At 36.5% G+C, this 23,556-nt stretch overlaps 1 protein-coding gene and 1 long non-coding RNA gene across 9 annotated transcripts in view; one reads left to right on the forward strand and one right to left on the reverse strand.

Moving 5' to 3' along the window:
• The first annotated feature begins 4,628 nt into the window (after positions 1 to 4,628).
• On the forward strand, positions 4,629 to 8,743 carry LOC108305405. The gene is made up of 3 exons (XR_001825713.2): positions 4,629 to 4,713; positions 7,521 to 7,620; positions 8,425 to 8,743. It is a non-coding gene; the product is annotated as an uncharacterized LOC108305405 (long non-coding RNA).
• Positions 8,744 to 19,384: 10,641 nt separating this feature from the next.
• MBNL2 (muscleblind like splicing regulator 2) overlaps positions 19,385 to 23,556 on the reverse strand; it is a 173,014-nt gene continuing 168,842 nt past the window's right edge. For 7 of the 8 annotated variants that reach the window (XM_017530051.2, XM_017530052.2, XM_017530049.2 and 4 more), the window contains one exon: positions 19,385 to 22,181. In XM_017530051.2, coding sequence (XP_017385540.1) covers positions 22,054 to 22,181 — 128 coding nt within the window. In that variant the 3' untranslated portion in view covers positions 19,385 to 22,053. The remainder of the gene's footprint in view (positions 22,182 to 23,556) is intronic. The other variant, XM_017530055.2, reaches the window with a different exon arrangement.

Here is a 23,556-nt window from a genome sequence, read left to right on the forward strand (position 1 = left end):
TGGTGACTGGTGACTGGTGAAGGGAGGAAGGGAGGGAGGGAGGAAGTGGGGAGGAAAGAAGAAAGGAAGGAAGGAGATTTCCCATTTAGGAATGGTTGAATGAGCTGGATTGATAAATGCTCACTCTCTATCTAGACATATGGAAAGAGTGGCTAAACAACAAATTTTTACCAAATACTTAGCAGAATTCTAAGGTATTCTCTCTGGTTTCCAGAATCGAGGAAGGAATTCAGCTGAAGTAGTGAATGGAAGTTGACACAGTTGTATATTACTATTTATCCCAAATAAGTGAATGGATTTCCCAAGGGTGAAAGCTGAGATTCACTTGGGATGGCTAGCAAAATATTAAGATAACTATTAGGGAAGTTATAAGATTGTAGTCTCAAACATTTTGTAAGGCTGAAAGGTTTTTATTAACTTACGGAACAGGCTGAAGGCAGCCAGTTCTTATTTTAGAGCTTTAGGTCATAAGGTGAAGATTAGGGATAATAAAAGCTTCCTCAGATAAAGTCTGTTTACCTCACATTCCTTTGTTTCTACTCTGTTTACTCATGTAAACTTTGTGCTAGATGGTCCTCTCAGAGGGAGGTTGAAGAGGAATTAGCTGTTAATGGTGTTTGTTCTGGGTCCTGGAACCAAAAGCTTTTATCATTTGTAAAACCACTCTTTTAACCATGTTAGTTATCCACAAGCATGTTGACTTAGAACCTGTTTGAAATCTATACTGAATAAATGTGAAAAAGAACAGAGAGTGATGGTGGGTTAGTTGCAATCGCCCTCTGAAAGCAGCTGATGACCATCCCTAGTCCACTTGATTCACCGTATTCTGGGGTATGTAAGTGCATTTATTCATCCGTCGCTGAGTCAAGGTCTACAGGACAGACCTCTGCAGGCGGTGATCAGCATCTCAGGTGAGCATATCAGATGTGAATATAAGGGAGCCAAGGATGTGCACTCAGCTTCCAGGACAGGAAACATATTTTAGTAAGCAGGATTATGAAACCTACTGAGGGCCAAAGTCAAGTCTATAATTACCCTGTCTAGTGGGGAGTCAAGACCAACAAATGGGCTATCTAGTCAAAAAAACTTCACTGACTGACCTGAAAAAGATGCTAGATTTGCTCCATCTGCCCTGGATGATGGGCAGGAATAGAATCTCCTGAACGCAGAACCCAGAGATGCCACAGTAGACAGTGGTGCTGAGACAAGCTCAGAGGAAAAAAACTCATAGCACTCAGGAGACTTACTTGCATTGGAGAGACACTTTAAAACAGAATAGTGCAGTATCTCAGAGACTTTAAAATAGACATTTAAATTGTTCAAAGGGAGAAAATAAGGAGTAAGATTCCTAATTCAATAGCAGGACTTATTTTTTGGGAAAAAGGAACACACAGATCTATAAAAATGAAGCATACAGACATTTTAAACAATGAAAGACATAGTTATTAAAATAAAGATCAATAGATAGATTAAACAAGAGTGGATGGAGATGACGAGAAAGAGAAATGTGAAGTATATCTGATGAAACTATACAGAATGCATCACAAAGACACAAAGAGAGGGAAAATATGAAAAGCAGAAAGAAGAGAAATGGGAACTACATGAGAAGAGTCAATATATACCTAATATAACATCTGGAAAGAGAAAATAAAGAGCCTTGTGGGAAGCAATAATAAAAAGAATGACTAAAACTTTTTAAAAGTTAAATGAAAATAATCCTAAATTGGAAAAGTCATGCAGAACCCCAAGCAGGAGAAATAAAAAAAAAAAATTGCAACTAGAAACTTTATACTAAAATGGAAGAACATCTAAGATAAAGGAAAAAAGTTCAAAGCTAGAGGAGGTAAGAGAGATCATGTATAAAGGAACAAGTCAAATCAAGGGTTGACTTCTCATGCACCATCTCTGTGATCATAGATATGAGAAGGCAATGCAATATCTTCAAAATGCTGGGGGAAACTAGATTGTATATCCACTTAAATGTCATTCAAGAAAAGGCAAATATTTTCAGACATTTCTAAGAAAGATTACTACCACTGACCCTTCTAGCAACAACTGGTAAGGGATTCAATTCAATTAAAAAAAAAAAAAAGAAATTCCTTCCAGAAGGAAGGTGTAGGAAGCCTACACATGTATAGAAAACTGATTTATGTCTGAATGGGTATTGCAGACCAGTGGACACAAGATACACTATTCAATAAATGGTTCTGGGGCATTTCACTGTCCTCCAGGGAAAAACAAAATGAAATTGGATCCCTGCTGCTCCTTATGTACAAAAATCAATCCTTAGTGGAACAATTTGAAAGGCAAAATTGCTATAGAAGAAAAATATAAGAAGATATCTTTATGACCTTGGGATAAAGAAGAATGTATTAAATCATAAATAAAAGGCTTGATAAATTTGACAATGTTAAAAAAACAAAACGAAACAAAAAAACTCTCCCTCAAAAAGATTGACAGGTGGAACAATTTTCAGGAGGGAAAACTTAAATATCCATAAACTTATCACAAAAAAGAGACTTACTAATACCAGTAATAAGAAATATACAAATTAAATGACTTGGCAAAAAGGTAAGGTAAGTAGGCTATATCAAACATTGGAGAGCATGTGGCATAAAAATCTGAAGATAACTAATGTCCATTCACAGAAGTAAATTACTGTTTATAGTAGTCACTAATCTAGACCATGTTATGGCGTCTTCATATAGTGGAATGCTATACAGCAGTGAAAATTAATGAACATTAACTCTAGGCACGTCATAGATGATTCTCACACACATAATGCTGAGTGAGTCAAATAAGTTGCAGAGGAATACATAACCTATGACATCATTTATATCAAATTTAAATTCAAACAATATTTCATGTGGTTTAAGGATACATAAATAATAAGATTATAAAGAGAGGCTTGGGAAAAGTATAGCCCAAATTCAAGAAGGAGAGTTATCTGATCTGGAAGCATTCACAGAAAGTTTCAACTATGTTGTAAATATGTTGCTTATTAAGCTTGGAGGTAGGTAGATGAGTATTTGTTGTTGTATTCTCTATATCTTTTAATTTAATTTAATTTATTTATTTGAGATGGAGTCTCATTCTGTCACCCAGGTTGCACCCATCTTGGCTCACTGCAACTTCCGCCTCCTGGGTTCAAGTGATTCTCCTGCCTCAGCCTCCTGAGTGGCTGGGATTACAGACACTGCCATCAGACCTGGGTAATTTTTTAATTTTTAGTAGAGACGGGTTTCACCATGTTGGCCAGGCTGGTCTCCACTCCTGACCTCAAGTGATCCACCTGCATCAGCCTCCCAAACTGCTGCAATTACAGGGATGAGCCACCATACTTGGCCTCTGTACCTTTTTAGATCTTAAACATTGTATAATACTTTTCCAAAATGAAAAGAGTAAACCAGAGATGAGGAAATGGAGAGGGCAGGAGAGGACTATTCTTCCACCTTTTTTTTACCAGGAAGGGGAGAAGAGAAGAGAATGGTTTTTAAAAAATTTCTTGACACCAAATGATTTGTAAGAATTTAACAGTTTGTACAATTTTGTAGGTAAACCAACATTCGAAGCTGAATAATTATATGCTTAAACTCAATATATTCAACTTAGTGAAGTAATGTTTATTATTTGATCTGTACAAGCTGGAGATTATCTTTTTTCTTCATATTCCTTCTTATTCTCTAAATAATCTAGCTTTTTGAAAAGAACTGATAGTATACACATAGGAAAAGTATCAATGTTAAAAATATTGAGTCATTTAACCAATTGGAGTTGAATACTTCTTTGTTATTTTCAATTTCAGACACTAAGCTGGATATCTTTATATATTTTATTTCTTCACCATAAAACTTACAAAAACAAAAGAGCTCACCAACATCTATGTCTCTTTGGTGATGTGACACATATATTTTTAAATGTGTGTTAACAGTTATATGCTTTCATTGTCTCCCCTTTAAAATTAAATCAATCTTTTTCTGACTAGGGAACAGTGTGTTCTGTACTAAAGGAAAACCCCTGCTTGGAAGAAAGGTGTTGCTGAGTAGTTCTGCCAGAGACTTTCATTTCAAAGGCAGAATTTTATTTCACAGGAAATGTGAATCTGAAAGTATTTTACTAGCAATTAGCTTTTAAAATAGCAAGTGACTTCATGTTCTTCATTTATGCTTGGAAGCTGGACATGGAATTTGTGTTTTTCTTTTTTTGTTTGTTTGTTTTTTTTCCTGACTTGTGTGAAATTGTTAGGAACACACAATATTCTAGCTAAGAAATAAAGATGTACCAAACTTAGCTTTCACCGGAGACATCACCCACTGCCTACAGAATAGTCCTGAGGAGATGGTAAGCCCAAATATTAAGGGATATCAACTAAGTGTCCTGAGTTGGTGATGTTCCAAGCTGGGCCACCCCCAGCTTCTTATACTTTCATCCTCATCTCCAGTGAAATTTTCACAGAATCCATCATTATGATAGCACTCACCAAGTGTTCAATCTTATTGTCCTCATTTACAGATGGTAAAACTGAGACACAGAGAAGTTAAGGATCTTGCCAAAGGCTCACAGTTAGTAAGTAGTGGGAGACAAGATTGGTGCCTGGGTACTCTTACCTCAAACCCACTTCTTTTCCCAGATTTGAAGACATTAAACTGGGACATTGGCGTGACTGACTGATATAAACAGAGTCTGTCACATCCCTGGCTGCTGTTGTCACTGGTAAGTTGGGGCTTAGATCTCTACCTCAACCTTTCACTGATGCACATATTCAGTTTTACTAGGTCGCACATAATAGTTTTCTAAAGTGATGATACCAATTTAATCTCCAAACACTACCTTTTGTTCAATGTTTAAATTTTTTGCTGACCTAATACATGTGAAATGATACCTCATTGTGGTTTTAAATTGCATTTCCCTGATTACTAATGGAGAATTTTCCATGTTTTGGGGCCATTTATGTTTCCTCTTCTATGAAATGCCTGTTCATGTCTTTTACTCATTTTTATATTTGGGTTGTTTGTCTCTTTTTATATTGATTTGTTGGAGTTCTTAACATATTCAAATACTAATTTTTATCTCACATATGTGTATCAAGTATCTTCTTTTAGTTTGTTTTCTCATCTTCCTTTAGAGCCCTCAGACAAGCATAATTTCTTAATATAAAAGAAGTTGAATTTGTTAATCATTTCCTCTAAGATTCTGAGCTTTATAAAAACATTTCATGTGTCTTCTCCACCCCCCAAAATGGGAGATATATTCTTATGCACTGTCTTCTCAAAAATGCATCATTTTGCCCTTCACAATGAAATATTTTTATTTAATTTGAATAGATGATTTTTATGTGTGGTGGGACATAGGGGTTCAATCTGAATTTAAAAATTCATTACATAACCAAATTCCGCACAAGCATTTTTTGCATAGTTCCCCTGCCCTTACTGATCTTCAATGCCTGTCTGTCACTTTGTCATGAGTCAAGGTTTTTTTCCTTTTTTTTTTTTTTTAAGTATGGACTGTTTCTGGCTTTTCTGTTTTGTTCCATCAGTCTGCCTTGTCTAACACTGTATCAATTCCACACTGCCTTAGTTACTGCAGTTTTAGAATTAGTCTTGGTAGGGGTGGGGAGGGCCTTTTACCCTATTTTCCTTCAAGAGTGTTATGGCTATTCCTAGTGCTTTGCTTTCCATATGCATTTTAGAATTAGTTTTCCAGGTACCATAAACAATGCTTTTAGCATTTTGATTCAATTGCATTATAACTATAGATTAATATGATATTGTTTTATTTCCCATTTGTGCACATGGAATATCTCTCTGCTTATTAAGATCTTACAAAAAAGCTGAAAATTTTCTCAAAAAGCATTTGCACATATTTTGTCATATTAATTCCTAGATATGTTATCTGGCTCATAAGAGCCTCCTTTACAGCTCCCCAGTCTCTCTTTCCCTGTATGTTGTTGGATGTTCACAACAACTTTGGAAGTCACAAGTTGAGGAGGATGGCATCTCCATCAATGGACCCACAAGTAACTTGAAAGAGTAGAGCCCCATCTCTTACCTATTTCCCATTAAATTAGCTCTACCTACTGAGAAACAAATTCTTCTTTTGTTAAGCCACTGAGATGTGTCACAATGAATAAGATTATCTTAAGTAATGTGTATTAGTTTTAATCTTGGAAATTTGATAAACACACTTATTAATCTTAATATTTACCTGTTGGTTATTTGATTATTTTTGGCATACAAATGATATTATCTTTTAATAATGAGCTTTACTTATTTTCTCTTCTATATTTTACACATTTTATTTCTTTTTCTTGTACTACAGCATTAGCTGATGTCTCCTGTACAATGCTGAATAAAGCCAACTATGATGTACAATTTGCCTTGGTCTTGATATTGAAGGGAGTTATTTAACATTTTACCATTAACTGCCATTCTTGGTGTGGGTATTTTGTATAAATCCTTCATAACAATATGAAAGTTCTCTTATTACTAGTTTGTAAAGAGATTTTGTTGCAAACGGACATTATTTAATGATGTGTTTGCGTCTTTGGAAAGATGTTTTTTCTCCATGAAATTGATAATGTGTTGATATATTTGTTTTCATGAATGACATTGACTCATACTTTTACTGTCCTTGGCTGGGTTGCAAATCAAATAAATAGCAACAGTTTATCTTTGTTTACTTTGTTTACAGTTTTGCTATTTTGTTCATCATGGATTTTTTTGTGTTAGTTTTGATTTTTAAAAATATTACATTAAAATATTCTTTGTCTCAAGTTCAGGGTTTTTTGGTGCTCCCTTAAATGCTATACCTGAAACAGGTGAGTAAATGCTGATCCAGCCCTGCAGACAGCTTGGTCCAGGCCAAGTCTTTCTTTTGGTCTCCTGTGCTTCTGGAGGCTCCAAAGTACTGGAGCTGGGCAGATGCCACCAGCAGAGGATAGATTTGGTCCCAGGTCCTGTAAAAGCATTCTCATTTTTTATTAAGCCTCTGAGCATTTCTTCCTTTCTTGATAGTTCCAAAGTGCCTTTAAAGAAACAGTTTTAATATTTTATCCAGCTGTCTTTGTTATTCTCCTCCAGAGGCTCATTCAATGTATTTATTCCATTGTGCCTCCAGAAATGATACTCTGGAATGTTTATTGCTGTAAGATATAAAGAGCTGGGTTGTCTGTTGAGCCAAGCCAGTGCCTGATGGCTGGTCCTTGGGTTACTTAATTCCACTATGAGACAACCAGACTGTCCCAGTTAACTTTACCAGGAGTAATGCTGAGAGATCATCCTGCTTGGGAAATGACACAAATACAGAAACTCATTTCAAATGGCAAAATTTTAAAAATTGGATTTGTTTTTCAAGGACAACTGATGTCTTTATAATCCAGGCACAGTTCCAAGAGTTTTTATATGGTAACTCATTAAATTCTCACAACCATCCTATGTGATAGAAGAAAGTGGATAGCCGGGATGTGAGCTAATTTTGCTTCCAATTGCATGCTTGTAAACACTATGCCTATTGCCTTTTAGGGTTGCAGAATGAAGTGTCGTTAGTGAGTGTTAGCACAGACCAATGATCAACAAAGGGTTCTAATATTAACCCAGTTTCCTGTCTCCTGCAGTGGCTCCAGTGAGTAGAACATGTAAAAATTACAGTCCCTGTGTCCTCAGCTAGTGATCAGCTTATGCCCTAAATATGTTAATTGACCTCTGTAAAGATTTTTACCAGACTAAAACCACCCCTTATGTGGTTTGCATTCAAAACATATGGATGACTCTTGAAGGAATTGGGGTTTTCTGAACATCGATTATGTGTATGTGTTTCTTTAATTACTCCTTGCTTTTGTAAGGGATGCTTTTATCAACAGTAGCCATCAACTGCATTAATTCCCAAGCGTGCCCTATTTAAACTTGCAGACAATGTGTAACAACATAGACAAATCACTTCAATTAGCTTTGAAATGGCTTTGATGGGTTGAGCAGACCAGATTCTAGAGTTTTATATCCCTTGTGTTCTACAATTGAATTTAGTTCCAAGATTGTATTGAACAAATACAAACTTTCATCTTATATGATGATGCCTGGCTTACATAGAATGAATTTGGTTATTTTTTCCCTGTTTCTTTTGAAAGAAGTTTGGCATCAATTTCAGGAATGCAGAAGACTAAAAAAAAAAAGTTTGGACCAAGTGAAAACTTTCACTAGTGCCTTTTTAAAAAAGTCTATATTTCTCCTTAAAATGTGTGAAAATTTGCTATTTTTTGAAATCATTATAAAAATATTTCAGCATTGAGTTCTTTCTTCTTATCATTCTCCTTTTTCTTCTTAGTGATTAATTTAGTACTATCTGAGGCAAGATACATTTACAGGGAAATTATTTTTTTTTGTCAAAAAAGAATCAAATTGTGAATTTAAAATCTGTTTCTCGCATCAGTTTAAAGAAAGTCAAGTGCTTCAATAATGGAATTGACAAATGATGGATCTACCTATTGATACCAGTTTGGATTCCCTGGGAAGTAAACTCTGAAGTGGTGATCAGTGTGCATGAAGCTTTTTAGGGAAGACACTTGGGACCAACCCATGCGGAAGGGAGGGCAGAAAGCGCAGTGAGGCAGAGGGAGAAGCTGGGCTCTCTCGAAGTCTCAACAAAGGCCTCAGCCTGCCCCATGGACACCCAAGGATGACTATTCAGAGTTGCTCTGATTTGGAGCAAGGTTGTGGGCCTTCATCCTCTTCCTTCAACCAACTGGAAAAGAGGCATGTGAGGAGAGGGAGTGGGGCTTTGGACCAGGCATTTCTCTTTAGCTAATGCAATTCCAGAAGAATGGACTGCTGCAGCACTCCTGGACCCTGGGGAGTAAGTACTTCATTCTGCAGGAGGATCTGACAGCACACTGCAGCTCCACTCTGCCATTCACTTTTTCAGTTGTAGCTGTCTTGCAAAAGCCAATGTCCCCCCATGTTTTTTTGTGTGCCATTCACTCCTTTGAGTATAGAACCCCCATCCATTCTCATCACCCACCTCTGCATTTTTATTCCTGTTGCTTCTCAGGCTTCTCACTTTGCCAAATTCTGTATTTACCACTCCTCCAGGTCCATCTCAAGAGACTTCTCCAGGGAGACTTCCATCCCATCTCCAGCTCTCACCAATTTTCCATGGCATTCTCTGTCTATTTAATAATTTGGAACTCGTCATGAGATATCTCAATCTATACCTTGTATTTTGTTTCCATCTGTCTGTTTTTTTCTTTCTCTAACTAAATTATAGCTAGATTATGATGGTTTCAGATTGTTTACAATCTAATAAGGAAATAGGCTCTTTGTTTTTCATGTTTTCTAGCATTTTGTAATACGCACATTAGAAGCTCAAAAATACTTGTTAAATAAGTGGATCACTGCTTAGCTCCTTAGCCAAGAATGTAGTGAGTGTGGCAACTGTAATGAATCACTATTTTAATTTCATAGTTTTAGATTTTTATTTATGCTCATCTCTTCTGACATCCCAGATTTATTAATCATTCACTCAACAAATATGTATTGAATTCTGTTGTGTCCCAGACACTGTTTTGAGCAAAGGGTATGATATGGTGGTGATGTGGTTTGACTGCGTTCCCACCCAAATCTCATCTTGAAATTGTAGCTCCCATAATTCCCATGTGTTGTGGGAGGGACCCTGTGGGAGATAATTGAATCATGGGGCGATTTCCCCATACTGTTCTCAAGTTAGTGAATAAGTCTCAAGAGAGCTGATGATTTTATAAGATGTTTCCCCTTTCACTTGGTTCTTATTCTCTTATGTAAGATGTGCCTTTGGCCTTCTGCCATGATTGTGAGCCCCCCACCACACTGCCAGCCACATGGAACTGTGAGTCCATTGAACCTCATTTTCTTTATAAATTACCCAGTCTCAGGTACGTCTTTTTCAGCAGCATGAAAACTGACCAATAAAGGTGGTGAACAAGACAAGGGACCTGCCATGATGGAGATTAAATTCCAATGAGAGGCAGATAATGCAACTGAAACAGAGATGATCAAGATGGTTACACAATGTGATAGGTGCTATGGCAGCAATAAACATAGTGAAGAGATGAAATACACCACCTGAGGTCTGGGATGAGGTGATGCTGCCTTCAGAAGAAAATAATTCTGCCATGACCAGAGAGAGAAAACAAGCATTTCAGGCAGAAGGAAAGGAATTCAGGAGGCAGAAAGAACTCCGTATCCTTTGAGAAATGGAAGAGGTCAGAAGGGTTGGACAGTAGTTTGCTCAGGGGAATATGGTAATGGATGAGGTTGGAGAAGGTGTCGGCCAGGGTAAAGGGGTTGAATTTTATCCTAAGAGCAATGGTAAGTCAATGAAGAGTGAAAGTTTATTGTCATTGTTGCTTGCTTGTTTAAAATAGAGGCTAGAGGCAGATTTACCATGAAATTAATGAAGCTTCAGCTTCAGGACCTCCCACTTGCACGAGTCCTTTAAAAAACCTGGGAGGATCTGTAGCTTTGTATGTGTTTGAAGTCATGGTTTTATAAAACTGGCAATTGTTTAGGACCACTCTCTTTTTCCATACTGACATCCCTTCCATCACACTCCCTTTTGTGGAGTGGCATTGGAGTGGCTGTGGTCATTTTTTAGATCTGGTTCCAAGGAGGTTGAGTGGTATACATCTAACTTGGCTTGGTGAAATACAGTTATATGGCTCATAGCCCTTTCTGTGTATGGCCAATGTTGTTAACCATCTCATAATAGGTGCTGGCTTACCCAGTATTATGACATGAAGGTGTACAACCACTGGTTCACATTGCGCTATGAGTGTGTCTTACAGCACCCAGCCCTGGGAGTAACCAGGTAGTGGAAACGAAAAGATTTGAGGTATATGTGGTGGATGCTAGTCCATGGAACATTCTAGTCATCAGATGCATACAATTCTAAGCAGAGGATTTATTCTTTATTTATACTTATCTTTCAGGATAGCAAAGTACAATTATAATGCCTATTTTTTTCCTTTTCGGATAAGAGTTGTGAAAAATAGAAGTTAGAATTCCTGTGTTTTTATGATAAGCAGTGAGAATATGTGTGTGTATGCATATGTATGAAGTTGTATGCTAAATTATCAATACGAAAATATCTATATTAAAAAGCAAATTTCAGCCAACAACACTACAAGTAAGATTGAATTACCTTTTTGTTATCTGTATAGGAAATGCTATCACAAAAAAGTGTTATCATATGAGGATGTAATCAAAGGCAATGCAGTGAGAAATTTAAATAAAACATATCGTAGTAATGTGTCCAATGAATAATTTATAAAAATAGCATGTTGCTTTTTCTATATATTTACTTTTGTATTTCACTTTATATTTATTTGGGGGCTCTTTTTGTTTAAGAACTCCCTTCCCCAATTTTATAAGCTTCCAGCCTCACAAAGCCTGGATCTATCTCTGATGGGAATGATGCTGTGAGATCGGATTTCTATTTTATGAAGGTGCTGGCTGCCATATGGGGAGCAGATCAAGAAGGAGCAAGAGTAAAACCAGAGACATAGCTTGCATCTAGTCACAATTCTTTTGAATGTAGTTACTAACAAGGAACATCAAAATAGTCCAGTGTTGTCCCTGGTCTTCATTCATTGCTTTGCAGAGTCAACTGAGTATCTAAAGGGGAATTGGTCCTGAGTACCACAGCATCACTTCTCAGTCCTGAGTGTGCATATGTGTCCCTTGGGAGTAGGTCTGGGGTGCAGCCTGGGATTCTGCATTTCTAGCAAGGCTTCAGGTAGCCCTGTGGCTGGCTCATGGACCACATTTGGAGTAATAAAGTAGCAAAACACTAGGGATATAGAGTCAGACTGGCTGTGTTTGAATCTTCACTTCAGTACAAACTTTGTGACTTGTTATCTAAACTTTCCTGTCCTCAGTTTTTTCATTTATAAATTGGGATGCCCATAATAGAATCAACCAATCAAGTTATCGTGAAGATTAAATGAGACACTTCATGTTAAGAGGTGATCACAAAATAAGGTACAAAAAATGCTAGATATATTTGTTCTTGCTGCAATCAGATAGCCCGCTTGGCCTTTTGAGCCAAGCTTGACTACGACTTCCTGTGAAGGTTACTGAAGTTTCTCGTGTGTATTGAAAGAAAGAAGGGGCCTACCCCTGGAACACAGACTAAGTAAAATTAGTCTGGTCAATGCAAACTTATAAACAATAAAATATATTTGCAAATCAAAATTGCCAAGTACAATAAATGTTGTGTTCATTTGACCATCATTATATGTTTTATTTCAGGCATGTGCTAGGTTTGATAAATCACAGATTCTTGTATCCAGAATGGAAGTTAAAAAAGGTCTTGTATTCCAATTGCTTAATTCTACATGCAAAACAGAAACAAACAAACAAAAACCACAAGGCTCTCCCTGAGGGATTGTGGCTTTGGTCATGATATTCCCTGTGGGTCATATCTCCTAACTGAAAAGCAACAGAAACCATTATCAAAGTATTTTATTAATACTTTGCAATCTATAGAAAGCCATCTTTATTCAAACCCCCTTATTATTGCTATGGGTTAAATTATGTCCTCCCCAAAAGCATACATTAAAGTCCTAACCCCATACCTGTGAATGTGGCTTTTTTTCGGAAATAGCATCTTTGCAGATGTAATTGAGTTAAGATGAAGTCATTAAGGTGGGTCCTAATCTAATATGAGCAGTGTCCTCATAAGATAACGTAAGGCAGAGACCTGCAAGGGGAAGACCATGTGATGACAGAGATAGAGACTGGAGTCATGCAGCTGCAAACCAAAAATGCCAAGGACTTACAGCCACCAGCAGAAGCTAGAAGAGTCAAAGAAGGAGTCTACTGGAATCTCGGGAGGAACATGGCCCAGCTGACATGTCAATTTCCAACTTCCAGCCTCCAGAGTTGTAGGAGAATACATTCCTATTGTTTTTCCTTTTGTCCTTGTTGTTGCCCAGGCTGGAGTTCAGTGGTGCGATCTTGGCTCACTGCAACCTCCACCTCCCAGGTTCAAGTGATTCTCCTGCCTCAGCCTCCCGCGTAGCCGGGATTACAGGTGTGCATCACCATGCCTAGATAATTTTTGTATCTTTAATTTCATCAGGCTGGTCTCAAACTCCTGACCTCTGATGATCCACCCACTTTGGTCTCCCAAAAGGCAGGGATTACAGGTGTGAGCCACTGCACCCAGCCTTACATTTCTGTTGTTTTAAGCCACCTTCTTTGCGGTTTGTTATGGGAGCCCTAGGAAACTGAAACAACACTCTTCCTCCTTTCTCTATTTTTTTTTTTTTTTGACATGGATTCTCTCTCTGTCACCAGGCTGCAGTGCAGTGGTATGATCTCGGCTCGCTGCAACCTCTGACTCCCTGGTTTAAGCGATTCTCCTGCCTCAGCCTCCCAAGTAGCTGGGACTACAGGCACGCGCCACCAGGCCCAGCTAATTGTTTTGTCTTTTAAGCAGAGAAGGGGGTTTCACCATGTTAGCCAGAATGGTCTCGATCTCCTGACCTTGTGATCTTCCCTCCTCTGCCTCCCAAAGTGCTGGGATTACAGGTGTGAGCCACCACTCCCGGCCTCCTTTCTCTATTTTTAACAGGTTTATCTTTCCTCTTCTGCTGCATTAGAAGCTTCTTGAGGGCAGAGCATTGGACTTTGGCCATGTTCACATCCCTTCAATGGCTTAGCAGGGCTTAGACGGTACTCAGTGAGCAGTTGTTGAATTGAAGTAATTATAGGTTTCCACAAAAATAATCTGGCTCATTATTTGTTATTATGAATTTTCTGTAATTTGCCCATCAGTTTTTGGCATTAATTGTCATTGAGGAAATAGAAGTATCTCTTAGTTGCCAAGAGATATTTGGACAGAAAAAGGAAATAAATACTTATGGGGAAATACAAGTGCTCATTTTAATATTATTTTAAGAAGAATAATTGATATTCACTGAAATCTTGCTAAGTGTCAGGTCCTGCTCTATCTGGTTAGCATATATTATCTCATTTAATCCTCATGATGTCCCAGCAAGGTACATTTGATTGTGAAACTTGGCTTATTGGTGGAAAAAACCCTGATGCTTAGAAGCTGCTAAAAAGTACAGTCGAGAGTTAAACTTGGGCAGCATGACCAGAACTTAGTTCTTAACCAGCTCTTAAGAAAACTACTGTGGAATGCAGACACTGATCTTTCCTTTCTGTAGCTCTGAAAAACATTCAACTTTGTGTTTATGAATGCTAATGCGTTTAGATTGCTCTCTATATAAATATATGCGTGTGAGAGTGTTGAAAATATATTTATTCTGTAGTATGTTACTTCTGTATATATCTGATCAATTTGCTAAGACGTATTTAGAGCTTAAGAAGCAGTTTTCCTAAGCTGTCATGCTACTTTGAATACATTCCCCCACCCGCCCCACTGCCCCGCCCTGTAAAGCCACACATTTTACATTTAAATGCATGGGTTTCCATCTCTGGTCTGTAGAGCTTATTCAGGGATCTCAGGAAAGGGACCTCCTGCAACCAGAGCACTTTGCTATGATTTGGCTTGTGCCCTTTTGTGGGGTGAGCTTTTGTTGGAAGGAAATATTCTCTAGCAAAGGAAAAGTTAGACTGCTCTGATTTAGATCATGTTAGTTTACACACAAGGACAAATATAAATCTCTTCCTTCATTTATATAAAATAAAGTCTTGGAAAAACCCACAGTAAAGTTATGAGAAAAAGGGATCAACAATAATCACACATTCAATTTCTCTGCCTCTCTGGATACAATTGGAGTTTAGGGGTACACACATTCATGTGTGGCCTTTATGCAGAAATTTATTCTCTCTGGCTATTTTCCTGAGACTTTCAAGTTATATCTTTTCAGGTGCTGCTTCTATGTGACTAGCTGCATCATGACTTAATGCCACATTATTATTGGGAAAAATTCAATGACCATCATTATATATTTTATTTCAGGAGGACCATATAGAAGCTTGATAAACAACCAACCAACCAAACAAACAAAAAACTCTGGATAACACTGGAGTAATGGCACAATGTAACATTCCATCTATTGACTCTGGTCCTAATAAAGAATTAGACTATATCCTAAATGTAGCACAGTACTTTGTAGCCCATAGTTTCAAAACATTTCATAAATCATATTCTTGAGATAGGGAAGAATATCCTCATCTTAAGTAACCAAGTAAAGCATTCTTATCATAGCTTCACCTGAAACCTGGGTGAATGCTTTACTCTGAATTTTTTGGTGAAATTTTGACCTGGAGGCTGCCACAAATAAAGCTCATTTCAACTTGGCTGTAGAGCTGGGGCAGGCTAGGCCTTGCTCTGTGTGATCTTGAGAGTTACTTAATTTTTATGAGTCTTGATTTTTTAATCTACATTATAGTTATAAGAGATTCTTTGTAACCCTAAGGATTATGTAAAATGTGTGTGAACTCTCTGTTTATGCCTTATTTCATGTAACAGCTATATGGGTTTTCAACAGATTTGATGGGATATCCAAAATGGTTTCATTATAATTTAGGCCAAATAGCATTTATATAATTTACATGGTGGGTGCACAGGGACACCTCAGATGGGGGACATTTTTTCAAAGTAGCTGACATCGGAGGAAACTGAAGTCACATGCCAGTTGGTCAAACCTTTGGCATGTACTGGACAAAGGTTTTCAGCTGAGCGGGGCAGCTAGTCACTCCTAAGGTCAGACACTAGTAGTGTTGATCTGGAATCAAGATGCTTCTCACAGCAGAATCTCTATGTACCTTGAGGAGGAATCTCTGTAGCAGTTGGAATTCACTTATCAGTTGTTAGTAATTCCCTCCAACACAGGGTGGGCTTGTTAGAAACATATATAGAATATTTAGCAGAGAACTTGGCACATAAGTAGGTCCCTGGTGATCATTCTCAATTCCACCCATTCCCATCCCTGCCATCTATCTCCCCAGCTAAGAGCAGAGAGGGAATCATTACTATGTTTCATTCTGTGTGAATCATACTTATTCACAGTGACTCAGTCATTTCTATGGAGATAAACCAGTCCAGCAACAATTGCCTAATATTTCAGAGACATCACAGGATATTTTGGAGGCGGGGAGAGGGGGTAGGGGCAAGAAATCATTCTGTAGGGAACCAGTACCGTCTTCTTGTAAATATCAGAACACTGAACTTTATTTTGGTTTTCCTAGCTGCCCGTAATATCTGTGGCATTGCAATAGAACTTTAGTAATAAAGAGTATATTTCTGATTTGAAACATCATTTTTTAAAATTTTACTTTAAGTTCTGGATACATGTGCAGATCTTTCAGGATTGTTACATCGGTATACACATGCCATAGTGGTTTGCTGCCTCCATCCTCCATCACCTACATCGGGCATTTCTCCCAATGTTATCCCTCCCCAACCTCCTCACCTGCCTGCTATCCCTCCTCTAGTCCCCACCCCTCAACAGACCCCAGTGGGTGATGTTCCCTCTCTTGTGTCCATGTGTTCTCATTGTTCAACACCCACGTATGAGTGAGAACATGCAGTGTTTGGTTTTCTGTTCTTGTGTCAGTTTGCTGAGAATCATAGTTTCTAGATTCATCCATGTCCCTGCAAAGGACATGAACTCATCCTTTTTTATGGCTGCATAGTATTCCATGGGGTATATGTGCCACATTTTCTTTATCCAGTCTATCATTGATGGGCATTTGGGTTGCTTCCTGGTCTTTGACCTTCTTCACAGAACTGGAAAAAAAACAGCTTAAATTTCATATGGAACCAAAATAAGCCTGCATAGCCAAGACAATCCTAAGCAAAAAGAGCAAAGCTGGAGACATCATACTTCCTGACTTCAAACCATACTACAAGCCTACAGTAATCAAAGCAGCATGGTACTGCCACCAAAACAGAGATACAGACCAATGGAACAGAACAGAGGCCTCAGAAGTAACACAACACATCTACAATCATTGATCTTTGACAAACCTGACAAAAACAAGCAGGAAGAGATTCCTTGTTTAATAAATGTTTTTCCCAGTTTCCTTGGGAAAACTGGCTAGCCATGTGCAGAAAGCTGAAACTGGATCCCTTCCTTATACCTTACACAAAAATTAACTCCAGATGGATTAAAGATTTAAACATAAGACCTAACACCATAAAAATCCTAGAAGAAAACCTAGGCATTCAGGACATAGGCATAAGCAAAGACTTCATGACTAAAACACCAAAAGCAATGGCAACAAAAGCCAAAATAGACAAATAGGATCTAATTAAACTTAATAACTTCTGCACAGCAAAAGAAACAATCTTTAGAGTGAACTGGCAACCAATAGAAGGGGAAAAAATTTTTGCAAGCTACCCATTCGACAAAGAGCTAATATCCAGAATCTACATAGAACTAAAGCAGATTTACAAGAAAAAAACAACCCCATCAAAAAGTGGGCAAAGGATATGAACAGACACTTCAAAAGAAGGCATTTATGGGGCCAACAAACATGAAAAAAAATGCTCATCATCACTGGTCATTAGAGAAATGCAAATCAAAACCACATTGAGATACCATCTCACACCAGTTAGAATGGCGATCATTAAAAAATCTGGAGACAACAGATGCTGGAGAGGATGTGGAGAAATAGGAACACTTTCACACTGTTGGTGGGAGTGTAAATTAGTTCATTCATTGTAGAAGACAATGTGGCGATTCCTCAAGGATCTAGAAATAGAAATACCATTTGACCCAGCAATCCCATTACTGGGTATATGCCCAAAGGATTATAAATCGTTCTATTATAAAGACACATGCACACATATGTTCACTGTGGCACTGAAACATCATTTTTAAGTTGGACAGCCCAAAACTGAAATGACACTTTTCTTTTGTCTGATAATTATAATTGATATTTTATACTTAAATATTTTCTATGCTGAAGAGATAGTTTTTTTTTATCCTGAGAGGTTTTTGTTTTTGATTTTGATGTAGTATCATAAATACCCAATCAACTGATAGAAATTATACTTGATGAAACCAGGTGTACAGTATGTCTTAGATTTTTCACTTAAAAATAATAACTTGCTCTCTGAAGTTGACATCTTGAACTTACTATTAACAGAATGATTTTTGTGAGGAGTGACTGATGAGATAGGTTGTCTTTTGCATTACAGTACAAAATCACTCATCCAAATATATAGCCATGTTTTCCAATATCTGCAAAGGTGTTACAAGTATTTTTACCCCTGGAAGTCCTGATGGGATAGTTAAAAAATACAAGCATCTTTATTTTTATCTGCTGAATAATGTGTGTTTTCTGCCCTATCATAACCACCCAGGAGGCCCGAAGCTTTCAATCTACCATAGAGAAAAACTCATGTTTCTGCATTGGTCCATAGAGGAGGCGATTTCTGTCAATCTCAGCATGACAAGGAATGTTCCTACCCAAAAAGCCAATAGCACCGTCCTTGAGAAATATGGTGGGTCTCAAAAGGCCGAGGAAGGAACTTCCATTGCTCCTTTTGCCCGCACACCACCTCTTAGGAGGAGTCTGGCTATAGACGGGATGGCAGGGACTCTCATTACCCTTTCTTTGTTGGATTCCTGTACTATTCTTGAGCCACCTGGCTAGGACCTCTGCATAGATCAGAACATACCATTCTGTCTTGTTCTGCAGCTTCAGGTCTGAGTCATGTTATCCCATCAAGCTCTTACAGAAGCCTGAATTGTATCCTAATGGGCCCATCTTAAAATCTATTCCTAGGCCGGGCGCGGTGGCTCAAGCCTGTAATCCCAGCACTGTGGGAGGCCTAGGCGGGTGGATCACAAGGTCAAGAGATCGAGACCATCCTGGTCAACATGGTGAAACCCCGTCTCTACTAAAAATACAAAAAAAAAAAATTAGCTGGGCATGGTGGCGTGTGTCTGTAATCCCAGTGACTCAGAAGGCTGGGGCAGGAGAATTGCCTGAACCCGGGAGGCGGAGGTTGCGGTGAGCCGAGATCGCGCCATTGCACTCCAGCCTGGGTAACAAGAGTGAAACTCCGTCTCAAAAAAAAAAAAAAAAATCTATTCCTGAAACTGACATTTTGCTTCCCATTTATTTAGTTATTGATGCCATTGATCCAGTATCTTTTCATTATCAGTCAGAGATGTGAAGAAGAGGGCTAAGTGGTGGGATATATTTTTACTTCTAATTTTAAAGAATATTACAAATACTTCTCAAATTACCATTTTTAATTGTTTTTCTTGCTGCTAAAAAGCCAAAAGTAAAACTATCACTCTCCTATTTGAAAACCAGAGTTTGGGCTTCTTTGAAGTTACCAATACTATTTGTATGAAGGTGAAACCATTTTGTTTGGCAAATTATCAATCTGTCTCAACACAAAAAGAAGGAAGATTATACAATCCTTTTAAATGCTTCTTTTATTTCATTGGTTGTACATTGGGTGAGTGAACTGAATATTACAACCAAAACATAGTATTGATACAAATTAGACTCCTGTTTACACTGTAAGGTAATGAATGAGGGAATTCTTTAAGTGTTACAGAAAGATTTAGTAGAAATGTTACCAGTGGTATGGCTGAAAGAATATTTTCGGTGAAGTGCTGTTATATCCTGAAAACCAAGAGTGAAATGTAGTTCCCATACAAGTGGAGAGTTAGTCTCTTAACTACAGTATTTGTTGAATTGATATCTTCATGTCTTGGATATTGATGATTTTTGTTTTTGTAATTAAACAAAGCATTTAAGATTTATTCATCATAGTCAGACTTCTGAATATAAACAAACTTTTGGCAAATAATATTTATACAGAAAAATAGTTTTAGATCCTCTCAAATCCCAGAATTATTCTATAAAATTACATTATAAATAAATAAAAAGCAAAATCTGTTGTACATATATTTGTACATCTATGCATTTGCCTTGCCTCCTCCTTATTGTAAATGGCATATTTATGACTCTTTGCATATTACAATCACAATTCTGGAAAATGGATATCATAGTAAAAAATACAGTCTTCTCTATTTGCTTGGGGATACAGGTGATGTTTTTGATGCTCCATTATTAAAGGGCTGAAAATAGTTGTGTGCTAATAATTTTAAAAATCAAAATCATGAAACAAAAGAAAGACAATGTCACAACAATTAATCTACAAAAATATTTCAGTGATTCCCATAATTTACCTTTTAGTAATGTATACTATGTTTTCAATGAGTTTAAATGAATTAACAAAGAAAAAAAAACAGAAAAAAGAAAATACGTTTGAATGTTTTAGGCAAGTTGTAGCATAACTACATTGTTATAGTTGAGAAAATTACAAATATCAATAACACATAAAGATGAAACTACCAAAGTAATACAAGTTAGATACAATACTTTTCCACAAATTAAAACAAATGCAAAGATACAAGCACTATGTAAGATTACACTTAGGATGTGACTTTCTTTTAGATTAGGGTTATCAGATCTACAATATAAGATAAATAGATAGTAATTGGACTTTGACCAACATGAATTAAAATGCAGATTTCTTTTTTTTTCCTCAAACAAATAATGATATGGTTGGTGCATCTAGTTTTCAGAACAGGCGATGATCCCAAATTTAAAATATTTTACATTCAATCTCAAAAGTCAAAATACTTCAATCACTAATATATTCACAAAGAAAATGGATGTCTGAAACAATTACACATAATATTCATTTATAACAGCTGTTTTGTTTTTTAAACAATAATTTAAAAACTATGTAGGTACTGTATAGGCTATGTGCAACATATAAAATGTGAAATATGAAATATTTGGTACGATAGTGCTTAAAATAAACTTTAAAACAAACTTTCTGAACAAAATTTAATTGTATCGCTATTACCTTGAAGATCAACCAAGTATTTAAAAAAGTAAACAACATTAAAATATGTTTCATCCATATATAGTATATATATGTATGTGTATATATAATATGTATGTACTTGTATTAAAGTTTTTTATACTTTTGAGACATAAAATATGCTTTAAGGTGAAAGAATTAAAAGAACTATTTTTTTTCCATGCTGTAGTCAGTTACAACCCTTTAATCCAACTTTTGAAATGCAAAACAGTAATGGATTTTTTAAAAAGTGAAACTATCTACTTTTTGTTTACATAGTAATTTAGATTAAAGTCACAGTCAAATTTGCAGTGACTAAACTCAAACTTACTTAAATTAGAATATTATACAGATCTCCTCACCTACAGCTTCCTTGTTTGACTAGGTTTTTAGTTAAGAAGAGTTATTCTGTAACAGGCAACCGGATGGTGAGTTTGAAAGACTAATCTCTTAGATTAGACTGTTGGCATGGGCCTCTCATTCTTGTCAAGCTGGATGAAGTCTGGCAAAATCTAGGCACTTCTACAAAGTCTCTCTGATAAAACAACTTTAAAAATATACTTGTAAAATAATACCTTCAAGACTTTGTTTGGTGGGGTATGAAGCTCATACCGTGCAAAGTTTCTTTTTCAATCTATTTAATGTTATTCTAGAATCACATGATTCAACGCGGCATCTCCAGGCAAACCAAACACCACACTTTGATGTGTCCCCAGTACTTGTGCTTGAATTTCCATTCAAATTTTAGACCTGCAGGACAGGTATCGATTTTACTTCACCTCTCGTCTTTGCTGCAGCATTTATATGGTCAAGAAGTGAAACATACCCTTTGATCCAGTGGGTAAGTAACATGACAGTAATTGGAGTTAGAATCAAACCTGCCCTTGGAATATGTTTCTTTTTTAACTAATGCTAATTGTTTATTGCTAAATTTGAAATATTCGGAATTGAAATAAGTAAACTGGCTGGACTTTCTGCATCAGCTATAGTTATGGAGATAAGACAATATTCCTAGGACAGAAACTATGTTTAGAAACCCTTTAAAAGTAAACTTTATCCTTTATGTCTTAAACATCACAGCTGGTCTCAGGTAGTTAACTATCTTAGGTTGGAATATACTAAGCATACCATATTTAATACTCATATATGAGATAGCAGCACTAGCTTCTTAGAGTTGTGGTCTGTCCAGAAGAACTAAATCTTTATTTAGCATGCAGTTTGTGGCAATTCTATTGAGGAGGAAACAGGATAGTATGTACAGTAACAATGTTTAGTTATTCTCAATGCAGATTCTTGGCATTCCATTCCGTTTCTGCTGATTATTTCAGAATTATCTGTTAAAGAGAAAGACAAGCATGATTTAGGCATCCTTCTGGAAGGAAAAATAATGAGTTTAAGTTTTACTCTTCAAAAATAGACATTTGAAAATCAGAATTTTCTTCAATTTCTCATTATTTTGATGTGATTATAATTTTGCACAATACCCACCCATCATGCTGAAAAATTTTACACTTAACCACTTCTGCTATGTGGCCGTCATAAAGAATTATGATTCAAATGCACAGTACTTTCTGGAAAACTGTGGCAGCATATATAGAGACATGCATGTTTAGACCATAATTTCTTTTTAACATTTTTGCTTTATAGCTCTTTATTATACATTCACATTTTCGTCCAATTAATATTTGCTATGGTGACCAGAATGTCTAATCAGAGAATCTGTTTGTACTGAAAGTCATTTGTAATGCTTAAATATAAATATTTCAAAATCTATAATAAATCAGATATTATTTATCTATTAACTTGCATTTGTAATTCAAAGATGTATTCCCGTCAAAAGTAATTTTGTTCCCAACACAAATTTCAAATTTTTGTTTTGAAACAACTAATTTCAAATTCGAGGTATATTTAAATGTCACATATCAAACAGTAAAAGGGATAACAGTGTAATAAAGCAGTTAAAAAGTTCTTAATATGTCCAAAAGCACCTAAAGCACAGATAAAGGTAAACTATCAAATGCAAGCTGTGGTCCCTTGAGTCTGATCTCTATGTTCATTTCCAGCTCCATACCTTTGCAAAAGTGAGGGAATTTGGCCTGTGTGGTCGAATCCATTAAATGTCAAGGTGAAAAGCCAAGTTTTTAACACACTCTAACAAAACGATTTAATCTTTTCCAATGCTTTGACCAAATTTTGTGAAATAATAGGCAAAGCGTTTATTCGTTAAACAAGAGTCTGTTTAGGAAATAAGTGGTAAAATTTATTTATGAGAGTCAGCTAATACTTCTGCATACTAGGATTCCATTCCCAACAAAAGCCTTATTTTCCCAAGCATAATATATTGTCCCGTTATGTAAGAATTTCTCCACGTGGATATTTTTTCCCTTTGAGTGTTTCTGTACTTTATATGCAATAATTTTAGTACATGCAAATAGTTCCTCTTGTGAAATAAATATGACTATTCTTTATTTTACTGAAACAGACCATTTACATTAAATATTTATAGTAAATGGAAACCTAAAACTTCAGATATGGTCATTTTTTGTTAGCGTTCCTTGTCTTGTAGACTAATAGACATGAAAAAAATTAATAAGATATGATTTTATGTGTAAATATAGCATCTAATATTTGAATACTATTATCTTTGAATATTATCACTGCAGATTGGTGATATTCACATTCTCTAGATTTAGATACTCGGGTTATTAA

The sequence above is a fragment of the Cebus imitator genome, unplaced genomic scaffold (genome assembly GCF_001604975.1).
Source record: "Cebus imitator isolate Cc_AM_T3 unplaced genomic scaffold, Cebus_imitator-1.0 Scaffold62, whole genome shotgun sequence".
NCBI classification, from domain to species: Eukaryota; Metazoa; Chordata; class Mammalia; order Primates; family Cebidae; genus Cebus; species Cebus imitator.